Below are 18,261 nucleotides of genomic sequence, written 5' to 3' on the forward strand. Positions count from 1 at the left end.
CATGGTTGGGCTGTCCGGGGAGCACAGCCCCCCAGGGAAGGGCTCTTGCCCTGATAAGGTGGCCCTGGCTGGACATCACCAGCCCCGGTTAGTTGTGGGGAACTCCAGTCCTTGGGGAACCCACCCAGCAAGTGGCTTCATTTCTAATGGGGAGAACTGGTGGCCCAGGGACCTGCATGGTCACAAGGTCCCCCTCCCCACCCTGGCAAGGGACATCTCTGCCATTTGCTCAGCTCACACCAAAGCAGCCACCAGCCCCGCTGCCCCCCTGCCGGCGCAAAGCCCCCTCCACATCCCTCCCCAACCGGGATTCGCTTCCCCATCCACAGCTGCCAGAGGGACCCAGATGGGGGGGTGAGCAGTGGAGAGACGATTCTGGGCATCTTCTCCCTGTAGGCAGCAGTAAAACACCAGCTGATGAGCAGCCCCTCTGCCCGCTGCAGCCCAGCTCTGCTCGCTGCCCCCCCGGCACCCTGCATGCCTCTGCGCGCGGGGCATCCACCCGCCTATAAATCTCCTCGCAGGGCCCCTTCCAAACTGCAGGACGTTCCCCGGGGGAAGAGTTAAGATGCAGTTTTTGCGTCAGAGGCCGCGGCGGGCTGCCCGGCGGGGCTAGGCAAAACCTCTCTCCCGCCTTTGCCCCAGCAGGTTGTTTGCAAAGGTCAATCCCAGCGTCTGCCGCCGCCGCCACCGGGCTCGGCTGCTCTTGGCTCAGTCCTCGAGGTACGTAGTCGGGGGAACATCCTCCCCGCTGCTCCGGGGAAGGGCTGGCAGGGATGCTAGGAGGTGCGTTGGCTGTCAGACGAGGAGATATTCCAGAATTTTACCTTTTTTTTTTTTTTTGAAAATAATTCTGCTTATGCTGTGGTTTATTTTCCTTTCCCTGAGATAAAGAGTCATTAGGATTTCTCGGCGATGCTTTTAAACCTTGCTGTGCATTTCTCTATCTATATGAGACTTCCACTTGTGCTGGGGATTTACTCAACACACCAAATGCCTGGGAAGTTACAGGGCAGGCAGCTGCAGTGAGTATCTCAGCATGTTCTTAATTAGCCCCTGCCTGGCAGGTATGTGGAATAAGTGAAAAAATGGGGGAGATTTTAGATGTATTTTTTTTATTTTTTTTAAAGAAACAACAAGAAAACTGATTCCCCAGACATCTCCCTGCTGATCCCAGGGAATTTGCTGTAATAAATGAGTTATCAAAGAGATTAACTTTAAAAATTTATTTTGAAAAGGGAAAAAAAAAGGAAAATTCATTTCTCTCTTATTTTGGAAAGCGGTGTCTGCATGGGAACTGCAAACCTGAGCGGTGTCTGTGTTGTTTCTCTCCTACATCCCCGCACTGGCAGCAGGGACCAGTGATCCTCCTCGTCCTCACTTAACTCTGTGTGGGAGCAGAAGCCACTGGCCAATCCTGCCAGCCAGGCCAGCATGTCTGTGCTCCACTTGCCCCTGTACCTCACTGCCCTGGGCTTCTGGATAACACAGCAGTCCAGCTCCTTCCTGCTGCCCAATGCCACCGAGGTCCTGTCCCCACCCGGGGGCAGAGCCGCGGGGCTGCTGTGGGGCACGGGGGTCCCCCGGAGCCGTCGGAAGCGATATCTCTCCCCCCGCGACATGAGCGTGATTTTGGACTACCACAATCAAGCGCGGGCACAGGTGTCCCCCCCCGCCGCCAACATGGAGTATATGGTGAGTCGTGCTCCGGCAGGGTGGGGTTTGGGTCTGCGGCTTTTGGGTGCTGCAGTGGGATCAAGGGGCTCGTCTGTGGCGTGAGCACCCAGCCTGGTGGGAACAGGGCACCCACACATGGGGATGTCAGGGGCTGCCCCAGATTTGCAGCTAAACAGCTGTCCCAGGGGACGTTTTGCGCCCTCAGTGCGGGGCAGACCCATGCAGCCTCTGTGCAGGAAGGATGGAGTCCAACGGGGTGATATTTCCACCTGTGGGCAGATTTAGGACCACTGATCCCACGGCTGGGACATATGGGAGCTTGCTGGCTATGGGATGGCAGGATCCATCCAGCCGAGCTGCAGAGGCAGTGTCGGGGGGAAGAGGAGGCTACAGGGATTAAAAGCTCTGGTGCTAACCCAGAGCCCGGGTGGGAGCCTCACCCTGACTGCAGCTGGGAGGGACAGCTCCAGGGTCCCTGGGAGCGTGCCCAGGGCTGCCACCCCCTGGAAGAAGAAACATGCAGGAGCAGGTCAAAGAGGGGCTGCACAGCCTTGCCGGGTCAGGTACCTCCTCCAGACAAGGGCCACTTTGGGCAGAGCTCTCCCCAGGCTGTCTCCACCCTGTTTGGAGCTCCTAACCCAGTGCTACAGAGAGGAGAAATGGGGAGGACCAAGAGGAGGGACTTCCAGCCCTACAGAGTGGGACCCTCAGGGCAGGAGGTGCCAGATGCTGCTCTGCTCCCAGGGAGGGGATCTGAGCTCTGACAGAGTGGGTGGGTTGTCTGTGAATGCTGGTTCAGGAGAAGCACGTGGCAGCCCGGCTTGCTGGGTACCAAAGCAGGTCAGACGTGCCCAGGAGCATCCTGCGCTGCTTCTTGCTTGGCCTAAATTCCTGCCTTCCAAAATAACTCTCCCAGGCATCTCCCCAAAGCCGTTCAGGATGGGTGAGGAACCTGTAAATAATGCATGAAGGAGCCAGCTGTCCACACCGGTTGGGCTGCGGCCAGGGCTGCGCTGGAGGGCTGGGGATGGCAGCACAGGGCTGGAGGGTTTCATCCCTGGGCTCAGCTCCACTGTCTGCAGAAGGAGCTCATTCCCACCGGGAATCACACATGCATGGCTTGCACTGCCTCAGGCCACCCGTGCTCTGCCTGGGCAGCACCCAGCATGCTTGGGCGCCATGGTGGGCAGCTGGGGTGGTTCATCGCTCCTGGACACACTGCCATGCTTCCCTTGGGCTTCTTCCAGCCTGGTGTGTCAGTCATGTTTTTTGGACACCCATGGATGCTCAGAAACCCTCCTTGAGCCCAAGGGAGTGGGTTTCTCCTTTTCCCTCCTCTGGGCACCCGAAATCCCTGCCTGCCCTTTTCCTTTCCTCCTGGCCAGGTGTGGGATGAGCAGCTGGCCAGGGCAGCGGAGGCGTGGGCTGCGCGCTGCCTGTGGGACCACGGCCCCCCCCAGCTGATGAGATACGTGGGGCAGAACCTCTCCATCCACTCGGGCAGGTGAGTGCCCATGGGTAGAGCGGGCTCCTGGGGACCCCCTGCACCCCATGATGCTGGAGGAGCAGCAGCCCCTCGGCTGAGGAGCAGAGAGGTTCTGAGCTGGGGCTGCAGAGGACTGAGATGCAACCGAGGTGCAACTAAGATGCAACCACCCCACAGACCCCACCCAGGATGGAAGTGGAAGGTCCAACACTTGCAGCAGAGTAAATGTGGGAAACCAGAGGTTCCTGCTGCTCATTTGGGTAGTATGACATTAATCCCCTCTCTGCTGGGCACACAGACCAGGAGACATGGGTCCTGGGTATCCACCATCCAGCTGAGAGCTCAGGTGCCTCCGGCGAGGGACAAGTCTTCTGGCCTTGGGCACAAGTGGGCTTAGCACAAGAACATCACTGTCCCTGCCCCATCACACTTCTCTCCCCCATTCCCTCAATGCAGAGCCTTCTTCCCCCTCCTTTCCCTCACCCACAACCTCCAAGGTGGAGAAGCTCTACCTTATTCACGGCACCTTTTGCAGGTACCGCTCCGTCGTGGACATGGTGAAATCGTGGCACCAGGAAAAGCAGCACTACTCCTTCCCCCACCCCCACGAGTGCAACCCCCGCTGCCCCTCCAAATGCAGCGGCTCTGTCTGCAGCCACTACACGCAGGTGAGCCCCACAGCCCCCCGGGACCTGGCTGCAAACCGGGGGCAGCTCACAGCGCCTTGGGCTGCTGCAGCATCCCGTGCAGCAAGCAGCCCTTGCCCCACAGCAGCTGGGATGTGGGATGGAATCCTGGCAGCTGCCTGCTTCAAATCAGGCAGCAGGGAAGACCCTTTGTGCTTTTGATGAGCATGAATCCTCTGTCATGGAGCATCTTTATAGCACCCAGCCGTATGTAGGTCCTCGAATGCAGCTGCTCCTTCCCCGGCACATCCAGCAGCAGCCTGGCCAGCGCAAGGTGCAGAACCTCCCTCTGCTCCCCTGCTGGGTGGCAAAGCTGTGCCAACCCCTAATTCCCTCCTCTACACACTACAACCTTTACCAGAGCATCTGCATCTCTGTGCAGCTCATCTGTGGGGATGCTCTGGGTTGCAAATGGGCAAGATGTTTTTTTTTAAGGAAGATATTCAGCCTGGAGAGGCTTTAGGAGGAGCTTCTGTTCTGTTTCACCTCCCTGTGTGCAGGGTAGGCGGCCAGCGATGCTCCAGGCTGAGATTTGGGAACTAATCTGGGTAAACTGGAGAAGTGACCCAGACTGTGCGGCTCATTCCAGTGAGCCTGGCAGGGCAGCTCCTTGCAGGGCAGCAGAGGCTGCAGGCAGGAGAGGGACAGGGAGGAATCACCCTCTGGTGACAAAGCAGGGCCTGTGATGGACACAGCATCCAGGCTGAGAAATGCGGGTGGATGGGATGTGATTCCCTAGTGAGACGGAGCCCTGAGCTGGGGCCCTTGGGGACCGCTGTGGGACATCTGGGTGGGTGGTGGCTGACAGCGGCTGTTCTCTGTCCTGGGCAGATGGTGTGGGCAACATCCAGCCGCCTGGGCTGTGCCCTCGGCTCCTGCACCAACGTGCGGGTGTGGGGCAGCACCTGGCGACACGCAGTCATCCTCGTCTGTAACTACGCCATCAAGTAAGTGCCAGGAGGGCAGCCCCCCCGCCATCCTCCCTCCCGGCAGCGAGGGGTGGCCTCAGGGGTGATGTCCTCCTCTCTTTTTAGGGGCAACTGGCTGGGAGAAGCACCGTACAAGGTGGGGCGGCCCTGCTCAGCCTGCCCCCCCACCTACGGCGGCAGCTGCTCCAACAACATGTGCTTCACTGGCCTCAAATCCAACCAAGTCAGCTGGTTCTAGGGCTGCAGTGCCACAAAGAAGCCCCCAGGGATGGGGACAGGGTGAACCAGAATTATTTATAACACTGTATCTCTCTGCAGCTGCTTTGGCCGCCCCTCAGCCCCCTCCCTGCCCCCCGTTCGGTGTCCTCAGCAGCCCGGCTCTCTGACCTGCTTCATCCCTAGAGCCATATAGGAAACGGCTTTTTTAACACATTTCCTTCGGCAGCACTTGTTGTGCGGCTGCTTCCCATTTGGGAAAAAACAGGGATGGTTCAGGTCCCTATTTCCTGAAACAGGGATGGTTTGGGGGTGTGTGGAGGGAGCAGGGCTGCCTGGCGTAGTCACCACTCTGCAGATTTGGGGGGCTTTCCCCACTGCCCCCCACCTGTGCTAAAGTAGAGGCTGGTGTAAGTGAATACAAACACCTTCCCCTCGTAGCAAGCAGCTGGAGAAGTGGGAGCCCCGAGTGTGCCCCCGCTCCACGGCAGCCCCTCCAGCCTCAGGGCCCTGGGTCCGAGCCCCCCAATAAAGCAGTCTGGAGACCCCGATGCTCGTGTCAGTCCTCCCTCACTCGCAGCCTGGAGCCTCGGGGTTAACACCAAGCCAGCCCCTTTGCTCTGGTTTTGGGGATAAACAGCAAAGAGGTGCAGAAGCCCTTGGTGGAGCCACAAGCCACGGGAGATGCCTGGGTGCTTTGCTCCATCGTGTGGGAGAAGCCAGCACTGCTGGGACACAGGGTGACAGTGATGCTGAAGGGCCACAAGCTCCTTGTCCCACCCGGGCTGCCCTGCACCACCCCACTGCCCTGCCTCACCCCCAGTGCCACCGAGCACTCCGTTATAGGCACCCCTTCCCTCTCTAGGACCTCTCAGCATTCAGTAAACTTGGGGATCCCCAAATTCCCAGGCTGTGGGGCTGAGCCCTCAGCTGCAGATCCCCACACCGCAGCCCACTGCATCCCAGCAGCCCACCCCTCTGCACGCTTCCTTGGGATGCACTTTCCCAGCCAGAGGAACAGATGTCCCTAATTTTGCCCCTCGGGGCTGCAGGGTTAAGCAGGGTGCTGAGGAGTCCTGGGGGCTGCCAGGGACCCCTTGGTGCCTCCTCCAGCCTGGCCCCTTCTCAAAATGTACAGGAGGCCCTGTGCTGCCAGCCAATCACTTTTTCAGCTCCAGCTCTGGATCCCCCACATATTTGGCACCATCCCAGCAACACCTCTTGTGTGTGACCCTGTTTGCCTCAGGACACCCCCCAGGAGTAGGGGCTGCTCCTGTCACAGAGCCACCCACCAGCAGCACAGGGGCTTCCATAGCCCCACGGGAGGTTGGGGACTGCACCTGCGCAACTGGCCACCGTGAGGTCCCCACGGCTCCTCCTGGGTGCTGCAGTCCTGGAGGGAGCACAGATGTCTGTGAATGGCTGCAGCACTTTGTGGGTCCCCCCCATTTGGGGAGCAGAGGGAGACAGGGAGGAGCTGCAAATGCCCCACAGCCTGGCCCTGTGCTCAGAGTACCCACCTGCATCCACCGCAGCATCCCTGCTGCTCCCCGTCCCCAAGTGACCCCTCCAGTTTTGCACCGAGTGGACAAGTCTCAACTCATGGCTGGGACATTTTGCCCCTTGTGCCTCAGTCGGGCTCTGCTCTGGCCATGCCAGCGTGTGAGAGCCCCCACAGCTCGTCCCACGGCCCCCAGCCCCCCATGCAGTGCTGGCCCCTTGCCCACAGGCAGCCGCAGACTCACTTTTCTCATCACGGGCGGGTGATGGCACAAAAACTGGCAGCGCCCGGGTGCTGCGGAGCCAGATCCGGCTGCTCCATCGCCCCCGCAGCCGGGAGTGAACCCCAGCCCGGCAGCTGCCCCGGCCTTGACACCAGGTGGAAACGAGAGCCCCAAAAGAGTCCAGTAAAAGCCATGTTTGAGTTTCTAGCTTGGCAGCAGTTACTATAGCTACAGCGACGGCACCTTGCAGATTGGTTTCCATAAGAGCTTGGTTACTATTTAACATCTCCACCCACATTAGCCCTGATTAAGCGAATCAATAAGATAACAGGAGAGGCAGGTTTCCTCGCCCTGCCTCTCCGCGCTCCCTCCTGCCTGCACCTAGTTCCTTAGTGAAAGACATTTTTATTTATTTATTTAGATTTCTTTTTTTATTCCTCTACTTCCTCTGGTTTTCACCCCAAGTCCCCATAGCAGTAGCCGGCGAGACATGGTCAATGTAAGCACCCAGCTAAGCGCTAAGATGGAGGCTCCATATGGTGAGTACAGCGTTCCCATCGCCCGCGCTGCTGCCCCGCCGTCACTCGTGGGAAGCGGGGCTGGGAGCGGGCAGCAGCCCCCAGCCCCACGTCCCGGCCCCGCCGCGCTGCCCAGCCCCACCAGCACAGGCACCTGCAAAGCTGGAGATGGAGGCAGAAAAAGGGTTCCCAATTACCTTTTATATAATATATACATATATATGCATTTTTTCCCTTTCACTCTGCTCAGCTTGAAGAAGAAAGCACGTGCCTGAGGGAGCAGAGCCGTCCGTCACGCTGGCAGAGGGGCTGCTGCAGGCTTTGCAGCAGGAGTGGCAGCAGTTTAGGAAGGAGGTGACACGCTGCCCCAGCGCAAAGGCTGCGGGAGCGGGCACAGCGGGCGCCTGCCCGCGCTGCTGCTCTGATCGAGGCTGGGCTGGTGTTGCTGCTGGGCAGGTTTGGCAGCAGGGAGTGCGGTGCCTGGACAAAGTGCAGCCTCCAGGCTCTGCGGCACAGAGCATCAGGTACATGCTGCTGCTCAGGGTGCTCCAGCGCAGGGAGATGCCCACGAGGCCTGTGCTGTGCTCCATGGCCGGTACCAGCCATAGGCAGCCCTGTGCTGCTGCTCACCTTGGCTGTGCCAGATGCCAATGGCACCAAATGCACATGGGGGAACGGGTGTCCATCCCTGGGCTATCATCATCCCCCTGTTATCCTCAGGACAGGTCCAACCAAGTGTGCCTGTGCTGCAGCTTTTCTGCAAGGCGAGGGGCTGGGGCTGTTTTGGTCCTGTGTGATTTGGGAACCCCAGTTTCCTGGGCATGCCCAGGGCACGGAGTGAGGCCCCAGCAGACAGTCTCACAGTAACAAGGTTCTCCATCCCTTCTCTATGGCTCTCCATCACACTCCATGGCTCTCCATCACACTTCATGTCTATCCATCGCTTCCTTGTGGCTCTTCATCATTTCCCTTGGCTCTTCATCACACCCTGTGGATCTCTGTCACATCCCTTGGCTATCTATCACTTCCCCATGGCTCTCCATCATAACTCTTGGCTCTCCATCATTCTACCTTGTCCTCTCCTCACCGTAATTTTCACATCCTGTTCCTCTTCTCCGTTACCACTCCTTACTCATGAACACTCCCATCGCCACCAGTCCGCACTCCAGCTGCTGCCTGTGCTGCAGCCAGGTCCCAGGAGGGCTTGGGGAGCTCCCAGGCCACCATCTCATGCTTTGCTCATGGCCCCGTTCTGGGTGGTGGCTTCTCTTGCTCCAGGCCTGCAGCCTCCTATGGGTGCCACATCCTCCCCTGTGCTGGCCACACTGCTGGAGAGAGACTCTGTGTCTCCATGCCCCAGCTCCCAGCATTTCACAGCTCCCCAGATCCCTTTAGTTTTGGCTTATGTGGCCCCATGGTGAGCCGCAGCCAGATGAGGGGATAATCAGCATTTTCGTGGGTCAATTGGCTTATTGCAATGAAGCATATAGGAACTATATAGGATGTGCAAAGCATCACTGGGACTCAGACGAATGGTGTGTTTTTCGTCTGTTAGTGCAGGTTGTGGTTTTGCGTCCAGCTGGTGCTGCTCTGACAACATACAAGGAGCCACACGATGAAGGCTGCTTGCGAGCGGGTACAACAAGGGCTCAATGCCTCTGAGATGTATGAGGGTTGGATCCTGGAGTGAGGGCTCCTCTGCGGGCTGGTCCAGCAGCTGCAGGTGCTGAGCATCCTCCAGGCTGAAGCCCCATGTGTCACCTGCAGGACAGGACACTGCTCCTCCTCTGCTGCTGGTTCCTGACCCGCCCAGCTCACAGGGACTGGCTTGTGCCTCATTTGCAGGAGAACGGGACTCAAGTGATGTTCCCATGTGCCTGCGAGACACGGCAGTGTAGGGTGGTTTGGTCTGGGTGCCCCCGAATCCAGGGTGCCTGCGTCCTGCTTTGCCCCGGGGTGCAAAGCCAGCCTCATTTCTGCAGCAAGCAACAGGCTTCACCTGACAGGTGCAACCCAAGGAGCTGACCAACCTCTTTAATCACTTACAATTAAGTTCTTCTGCTCACTTGCAGCCGGCTGTAATACAAGCAGCTGCTTGGCAGCCCCGGTACATCGGTGACCTTCAACACAGGCAGGCAAATCTTTCCGTTGTTAATTTTCTCCCGATTTTTTTTTTTTAAATCCTGATTTTCTCCTAATGTTTTCAGCCCGATGGTCAGTGACCGAGTCGTGGCCCGAGCTGGGGCAGGCGTGAGCAGAGCCGGGCACCACGGGGCGGCTGTGGAAGAATCACTGCCCGTCCCACCTGCGGCTGCTCTCCCCATCTGCTCCCGCGGCCAAACAAAGCTCCATCCGGCTGTCGTGGGGCTGGGCTGCCCAGCCTGGGGCCTTGCAAGGGGAAGAGAGAAAAATAATAAGAAGAAAGTGAGATGGGACTCCCAGACCAAAGCAAGAGGAAGCTCAGAGTGTTGGCAGAAGGAGGGGAGTCCTCATAAATAAAATGGGTGAAAAAGTTATCCAAATAGAGGCGAGGAAGGGCTGGCAGGGTGGGAGACCGGGCAGTGCCTGGCTTTCAAAGAATCATAGAATTGTTTAGGTTGGAAAAGATCTTTAAGATCATCAGCTTCAACCGTTAAACTAACACTGCCAACTCCACTTCTAAACTATGTCCCCAAGAACATCATCTACGCATCTTTTAAAACCCTACAGGGATGGTGACTCCAGCACTGCCCTGGGCAGCCTGTTCCAATGCCCGACAGCCCTTTCCATGAAGGAAGTTTTCCCAATACCCAGTCTGCCATGTGGTGCCAAAGGTTTCTTGTCCCCAGCACCCTGCACAGGTATCTGGAGGAGAAGGGAGCGATGCCACAGCTCCCTGAGAGCTGCGGGGCTGGGGACACACTCAGCATCCCAACCCGCACCTGCCGAGGATGGGCTGTGAGCTGGAAATGGCTCCTCTGAGCATGCGGGTGCTAAAACCCCCAGGGAAGCTGCAAATGGGTGTGTGAGAGGGTGCGGGATGGAGAGGGGACGAAGGGACGGTCCCCTCCTGGGCAATGAGGAGGCAATGAGCTCCTGGCTCCAATTTAAACTCCTGATGAGAGTTGGGCACAATCTGGGCAATTGCCCTCCATTCTGGCACAGGCTCTTCGTACTTCAGAAGCTGCTCCCGGAGCTGGGGATCCTGTGGGCAATGGTTATGGCACCGCCGCATGATCAGGGCCAGCTCCGTAAATCAGCTTTGGAAATTCACTGAAAAATGTGAGACGTCGGAGCTGCTCAGGCATTTTGGTCAGATGTGGTGAATAGTTTCAGCCGAAGAAGACACGAGGAGGCAGAATTTCTGAGTATTTTTCTTCTTTTCACTCTGAAGCAATAGTTTTTCATTGCCAAACGCATCTCATTTTTTATGGCTTTCCAACAGATATGACCCGAACTGGGCTTTTCTCCTTCAGTTTTTCATGCTGCTATTTAATTTCTCTATTTACTCCTTGTACTCTGTGTCCATGGCCCAGAGGCCATCAGGGACTGGTAGGTGTTAGGACACCTGGCACAGCCCCTTCCCTGTCCCCACTCCTGCTGTCACCATTGGCTCCTGGGGCAGCTGTAACCCTGATGCTGGCAGGGTCAGCACTTCCCAGGGCAAGAAACAGCTGAGCAGGGTCTTGCTGCACCCAGCAATAAGTGCTGGGATTTAGATGGGATGCAAAAGGGACAATCGCTGCTTTAGCCACCTTGGCCCCATCCTGAGTGCTGTTTGCTGGCACTTGGTGGAGGTTTCCCCAGGGAAGAGCTGGCAATGCTCCCGTCATCTGCAGGGATGATGCTCAGTGTCGTGGGGTGGCTGCGATCACCAGTGAGGTTGCGACTTCAACCGCACTGAGGCAGCCGCCTCATCCCAGCTGCTTATCAGGCCAGCAGCACACCCTGGTCCTCGGCTTTACTTGAAAACGCGATGGTATTTTTATAAGGGGGAGTGAGCAGAGAGGGCGGCTATCAGGGGGCAATGAGCTCCAGCGCTGGGAGGCGGGTGGCGCGGGGCTGGCAGCTGTTTTGAGCTCCACAGGGCAGGTGTCACTCTGCGAGTCAGACATGCTCCGCTAGGATTCTGCTGACATTTTTTACGTGTCATTAGAAATGATGTTGATTTAAAGTGAGTGCAAAGGGGTGGTGAGTGATGGTGGCCCTGCAGACAGCGAGGTCTGGGCAATTTGCTTTTACACACAGCAATAAGCGCAGAGGGTGCAGGTTGGCAGGGGGGACGGGGCAGAGCCAAGGGGTTCGTTGGGCAGGGGGACACCTGCGTCTCTGTCAGAGGACTCAGTGCTAAAACAGGGCAAAGACTGCAAAAAAACATCCACAACTGTTTGTGTTCAGGCTCCTTCTCTGTTTGCTTTCCTCAAATATTCAAACAAACAAGGCTTCTGGCAGAAATGTTTGTGGAAACAGCAAATGTTGCAGAATGTTCACAGAAGGCAAATTTCAAGGTAGTGGCTGTATTGTGAACGCAGGGCTGACGGCTCCGCTCGCCCACGCTGGGCAGAGGCACCACATTCCCCACTGGGGCCTCTGAGCTCAACCGCGTCCCAGAAGCAATCACTCCCAGGAGTGGCTTGTGTCCAAGCTTCAGCCTGAGCAACAACAGAAATTATCCAGCAAATCCCTTTAGGAAATACATCCTTCAAAAAATGATGATGCAACAAAGGTGCGAGAGGAGCAGCTCCAGGCAGAGCTGTGGAAAGGCACCAGCATCCAAGGAGCAGGTGGAACCTGGCTCTAAAAAGCTGAAGGTCTGCACAGCTGGACCAGATTTTCAATTCCAAATGGCTACAGCCACTGGAGGGACGTCATCTCTAGCCATGCGGCACCAGGAGCCCCAGTGCCAAGGGGCGGATGGGGCTAACACCATGGGCTCAAGCCCTCCCAGCACCAAGGTGTCCCTGCGGGCTCAGCCAGTGCTGGCATCTCCTGGTGGGAAGAGTGAAGGTCGGAATGGGAATACTGTGGGCCTCACGCTGTGGGTCACCATGCGTGGGCCATGTCCCCTGTGGTGATGCTATGGGAGCTCTGACACCTTTTCCCTCACTGGACATCCAAGCTGGTTTGACATGCTGATTTTCTTCGCAGCCCTACAGATCTCTCACCTTGCTCATCCCACCCCAGGGCAGCGCCTTCCCCACAGGTCTGCCCATTTACTCTAAAATCACCCATCAAGACGGGTGGCTCAGCTCCTGCCACCAAGTGTGTGGCACCCAAACCCACCAGCATGGGACCAACGGGCACCTTTCACCTGCCTCTGCACTAGAAACATGTCCCAGCCATGGGTGTGTGCAAGATTTTATGGGCGATAACCCCTGGGAAAGTGGGAAATGCAGGGAGAGCCGTACACTCAGCTTCCTGGCATGGCCCAACGCTCTGGGTAGGAGAGCCAATGTCAACAGATAGACCTGAAGGAAGGAGCAAAGCCAAATACATGGGCACTTCTCAGAACAAGAGCTGTAAAACCTGCGCAAACCTGAACAAGTGCCACAACACTCTTTTATACGGTCAGAATCAATAGTCGAGCCCACTCAACGTGTTTGCTGACACATAAACGACAGCCACTGCACCGTGTTTATGGCCTAGCGCTGTTGATAGAGGCTGCAGAGCCCGGCTCCTCCCGCCCCGCTCAGCCTCTTCTCTCCCCCTCTACTCCCAGGGTAGGCTCGTCATTGTGCTGCACGGTCCCCAAAGCCTTGACACCTCACGATAAGAAGCTGCTGCTTCATCTCCATCATGCCAGCATGCCCATGGCTTCCAGCCAACTGGGCAAGTCCCACATCCCACCCGGTCATGTCTGTTGGGATGGCAGGATCCACCCCACCACCCCCAGTGAAAAGCAGCAGCCCAGCCTGGGAAGAGATTCACCGGTGCTAATGTTGTCCAAGGAATAAGGAGGCAGGAGGGGCAAACAGCCAGGCTTCAGATCCACAGCCCTGACTGCTCCCCTGTCTGGAGTTTGCTGCCTTTGAAGACTAAAGGGTGATGGGATGGAGACACCCTGGTGGGAGCAGAGCTGGGTGCTGCCTGCAGCTCCATCCATGTGCGTGTGCCGCTGCCACCGCCTGGGAGAGCTCTCTGCTCACCTGGGTGTGTTTCCCTGTTACAGGTGTTAAAACACAGGGGTGAAGGGAGTTGTCATGGGGTTATGCACAGTTCAGACCCAGCCCTGCCTCGATGCTGCTCCCTGATCCACGCTGGGCATCTCCCACATCACCAGCACACTCCATCCCCGGGCACAGAGGGGTACAGACCTGCCAGTCATGCCCCATCCCTGACCCATCAGGAAGCTGACGGCAGCTGCATGATCTCCAAATTAATTTGAATTCACCCCAGGAAGCCCCAGGTGCAATTGGAGGCTCACACAGACAGGGCAGGAGTGGTTTGGGAATGTTTTTCCACCATTAGAGTCGTACCTTCGAGGTGGCACTTGTGTTCCAGCATCTTTGGAGGGCAGGAACAAGCTGTCTCCTCCTTGGCACAGTAAAAGGAGAGGTGGTCTCGGTGGGAGAAAAGTCATCCGAGGAGGAAGGGAAGTGCAGGAAAATGGGTGTTTCAGATGGGCTTGGCTCTGAGCTGGTCCCGCTGGGTGTGGAGGCTGACAAGGCGACGCTTGCTCCTGGCATGGTCAGGGCCATGGCCGAGCAGCACCAGGCCACATTGCAACGACCTTCCAGCATTCGATTCATTGCTTGGCACCTGTGAAAACCCAGTGAAATGCCACTCTAATCCCTCACGTCATTTTCCTCCCCCCAGGCTAAGCAGGGCCACACATGCCAGCACACACTCCCTGCCTGGATTCCCCATTGACAGCACCAACATGCACAACTGATTAAGAAATCTCAGCCCTGATAGTTTTTCAGTTTCCTCCGGAGAGGACGGGCACTGCACAGAGCAGGCAGGGATCTAGGGAGCTCTGGCAGTGATGCCCCCGGGGCAGTTTGAACCACTGGAAATGGTATTGGGGCTCTGCAGGACACAGAGCTCGGGGCTGCCCAAAGATGGGGAGCACCACATGCTCAGCTCCTTGTCTGCTGCCCTGCTGCATCCTCACTTCTCGCATTCCTGCATGTCTTGACAGCAGCTGGGAGGGGAGAGAAAGGTTGTTTCTCAAGGATATGGAGTTCTGGGTATTTATATAGAAACACTTTAAAGTGAAAACAGCCAGCCTCTCCCTGGAGATAGAGTCAGACTCACTCCTGCTGTTAAAAACACCCAGTTACATTTTCTGGAGCAGCCTCTAGAGCTGCATGTGTGGTCTGGCAGCACCTGCCCTGCCAAAAAGCAGTGCCAGGCCAGACATCAGGGTGATGACACCTTGGAAAGGTGGCCCGGAAAGCAGCGGCCATCACTGTGAGCAGCGGCAGCGGGGTGCAAACCCCGAGCCACCTTATAATTCCTCTCCAGATAGTGGGCAGAACCCTTTAAAACCTGTGGCTCTGCAGCACAAACTCCTGCTCCCCATCAAATCTCATTGTGACCAGCATTAAGGGATTAGCCGGTCCCTGCTGCTGCACCGCAGCCAGCTCTGGGCATGGCTCGTGCCCCACTGCCCGCGGGGGGCTCGCCAGCTGGACAGCCCTATCGCAGGGCAAGACTCCCCTAGCCCTGCCCACGGAGCTGAGCACCCCTGGAAGATGAATGGCAGCAGATACGACCTGCTCCAGCAAACACCAGGTACCCCCCGCGCTCCCCCTGGCACTCGCAGAAGTAGCCATGCAGCCAGGTTATGCGACCAAAGGGCATTAGCAAACCCTGGGGTCTCCAGTGGGGTTTTGGAGCAGCCAAAATACGCTGATCCCACAAATACGTATTGTTTGTGCCCATCTGATGGGACCTCCAAGGCTCTGGTTTATGTTTTCTTTGTGCAGAGCGAACATGCTGGGTTGGTGGAGGGCGATGGCTGGTGATGCCAAGCTCAGTTCTGGGGCTCTCGAGAGAGGTGCCCCAATGTGGGCACCGTGGTGGAGTGGGGGCTGTGATGCCTGGGGGAAGAGGTGGTGGAGTTGGACTGGCATCCCACAGACACCCCAGTGATTGCCTGCACCATTTGGGAAACAAATTGGTCATTCTCAGTCCAGTTCCCAGTGTCTGGCATTGCTGCAGCCTTGGGAGCCCTGGGCACAGATCCTACCAGCTTGTGGCACAACCGCAGGTCCTGCCCTGTTTGCTGCCTGCTCCAGAGCCAAAGAGGTGTGCAATGGGACTTAGCCAGCCTTGTAATGAAAGCTTAAAATGAACTAAGAGAAAAACACTTTCAATGCAAACCTTATCAGCTGCAAAGAGCTCTTACTAGAAAGGTTTCTTAGGTTCCAGTACGGAGGGGAAGCAGTGAGGAGACTAGCTGGGCTTGGGGTGCTGCGGGGGGGTTTGCAGGCACTCACGCACATTTTGAGCATCCCAAGCCCTGGACCGCTGCATCTCGCAGAGCCTCATCCACAAAACACCCTGCCAGCCTCGGCAGGACCCCAGGGTACAGCAAAAATCCTGGGGTTCCTCTTGCTTGAGCAGTGTCCTCCAAAGCACAGCTTGTGCTGGAGGGGTGGGTTTGTGCCTCCAGGGGCAGCTTGTACCCCAAGACACCATCCCGTGGGATGAGCTCCCCACATCAGTGCTGTGCTGGGAGCCATGTGCTGGGAACTGCTCCCAGCAAATATCTGCCCTCTTTATCAGCTGGCGATTGATTTAGAAAAGTTAATGACTTCAGCATCCAATGACACGTTTAGTAGAAATGGTTCATTTCCTCAAATGATGTAGTTTATGGTCATAATATATTTTAATTTCCTTATGATACAAGAGGCCAACGGCACCAGGCCTTGTAGGAGCGTAAAGGGACAAATAATAGTGTTATCCTGTCTTGGAGACATAGGTCAAATACTCAGAGGCTAATCAGCAGTTTGCCATGTTTGTTAGCCAGGAGCCAGGCGGCTGGCACTGCAGTGTCCTGGTCACGGGTTTATGGGACTGTGGAGGCGTGTGATCCCCTCCCCTTGCTGTCCCCGTACAACAAACCTTGCATGTCAAAAGCTTGGACGTGCCTGTACCTTGCTTTCTGCAGTGGTTTTTTGTTCTGTGGCAGTGAATGGGAGAGTTGTGTTGCGCAGGAGCGTGCTGTGGTGGCCGGGGACTGCAGGGCTGCAAAGCTGCTGTGGATGTGGAGCTCCTGAGGACTGTTCTGCTTCCACTTTACTCCCCTGGCACTTGCTGTGCGCTGGCAATTGAGGGCGCAGCGGACAAGACAGACTATTCAGGCACTTTGCTTGCTCCTGTGGAGGAAAAGCGTTTTGCATTAACTTGTTTCCTTCTCACTCCAGAAACCAGAATCTCTCGTATTTTAACTTACCACCCCTATTTATTTCTTTTTCCATGCCCATCCTACCTTTCCCAGTTCAAACCTGACCAGTTCTCCAGCCTTTCCCTTTCCTCAGATACTCCCCCAGCCCACGCTGACTTTGCCAGGCCAGGGCACAAACAGCATGGCTACAGCAGCCTGTGGCTGCCTGATTCAGGATGCTGCTTTCTGCCCTTGATTTACCCCACTCCAGGGACACAGACTCAGATCATCCCCCTGCTGCCCTCGCCCCACTGCAGCTTTTCCTCTACACCCCTGTTTTGCAGTCTTCAGTCTTAATTTCCAGTGAGAAATGATTCTGAGAGCCCCAGCAGCGACTGGAGGTCTCTTCCAGCAGGCACGGCGTGCTGATGCACCCACCTTTGCAAAGAGATAAAACACTTTTTTTTTTTTAAAAGTAAAACTTGCTTTGTAACCTCTGTTGATTTTGGCTGTTCTCCTCCACCTATTGCTCCACCAGCTGGAACGATTCAGGGGCTGGTTCATGTGTATATAATGAATGTGTAAAGTCGATGAAACCTCAAAGCCCTGCAAACAGCTGGCAGGGGTGAAGGGAGAGACTCACCTGCCAGACTGCGAGCTCAGTAGGGATCTTTTTCCTGGGAAGCTGCAAGATTACTTCATTGCCAAAGGGATCACATCCACTTGCTAAACACATTCTCTCCAGGTCCAGACGTGGTTTGCTGAGATCCCTGCCATACCAAACACGTGAGCTGGTGAGGCACGGAAGGCAAGAGGTGCTCATTGCTGGCAGCAAACCCTTTTTCCAGCGCTGCTGTTTCCCCGTGGCCTCTGCTCCCCCATTTAAACAGATGTCCTGGTTTTGGTTGAAACAAGACCAATTCTGTTAGTGAATTTTCCTTTCAGCTAGGTTCTTCTAAGTAACTGCATTTTTCTGAAGTTGGCTGCATGTTTTTTCAGACAGTGTTTGCTCCAGAGCTGATAACACCTGATATTTATGGTTTTAATGCTGGATTTGAGCTGAGCATCTGACAACGTAGACGCTGAAGCGGCGCATGGCAAAGTCAGAGCTTTTCTGGATTTTCTGCTAAATAGTCAGGAGAGTGTTTTGCTGGAAAGCACAATGCCCACAGTGTAGGGTTTGGATGGGACAAGCGGGATCAGCGGTGGGAGCTGTAGCTTGGGCCAAGCTGCAGCCTGTGGTGTAATGGAAGATGAATCTACCCGTCCCTGTTCCTCGCTTGGTCTTGGGCTCATTGTGTGATTTTGTGTAAAAACACAGCAGGCAGGTTTCCAGAGTCATGAGTGCTGACCTGGGGTCCCAGGGGACAGGTGCTGGTTTTAGGGGCTGCAATGCAGCCAGAGCAATTGCAAACACACACCAGCAAATGAATTGGTGCTTTGGAGCACAGCTGCCCTTCCAAGAACAGCTCAGACTTACTGTCCTTGCAAAACAACAGCTCCCAGGAGCACTAATAATTACTTCCTCAAGTGTTCAGAGCCTTTATTGACCCCTATCTGGTCCTGGGGCAAAAGGCATGCACAGCATTATCACTATAGGCTGAAATGGCCTGTCTGTGCCCATGTTCGCAGTTCTTTCCCTACTGCTTTTGCATAGCAGCTATTTGTTAGCCCCATCAACTGACTCCAGCTCCAACATCCATCTCAGCTTT

The 18,261-nt window shown here is 56.2% G+C and overlaps 2 protein-coding genes across 2 annotated transcripts in view; both read left to right on the forward strand.

The window, feature by feature from the left end:
- Positions 1-1,434: 1,434 nt before the first annotated feature.
- Positions 1,435-5,016, forward strand: R3HDML (R3H domain containing like; the record flags this gene model as incomplete). Its single annotated transcript, XM_080354532.1, has 5 exons — positions 1,435-1,695; positions 3,063-3,181; positions 3,699-3,831; positions 4,681-4,796; positions 4,884-5,016. The coding sequence occupies 5 exons, from the start codon at positions 1,435-1,437 to the stop codon at positions 5,014-5,016; spliced, it is 762 nt and encodes a 253-aa protein (XP_080210658.1).
- Positions 5,017-7,208: 2,192 nt separating this feature from the next.
- HNF4A (hepatocyte nuclear factor 4 alpha) overlaps positions 7,209-18,261 on the forward strand; it is a gene marked incomplete at both ends in the record, with an annotated part of 33,091 nt that continues 22,038 nt past the window's right edge. Inside the window, one exon of the mRNA XM_080354502.1 lies at positions 7,209-7,257. Coding sequence (XP_080210628.1) covers positions 7,209-7,257 — 49 coding nt within the window. The remainder of the gene's footprint in view (positions 7,258-18,261) is intronic.

This window comes from Nesoenas mayeri, assembly GCF_963082525.1.
Source record: "Nesoenas mayeri genome assembly, chromosome: 16".
Lineage (NCBI taxonomy): Eukaryota > Metazoa > Chordata > Aves > Columbiformes > Columbidae > Nesoenas > Nesoenas mayeri.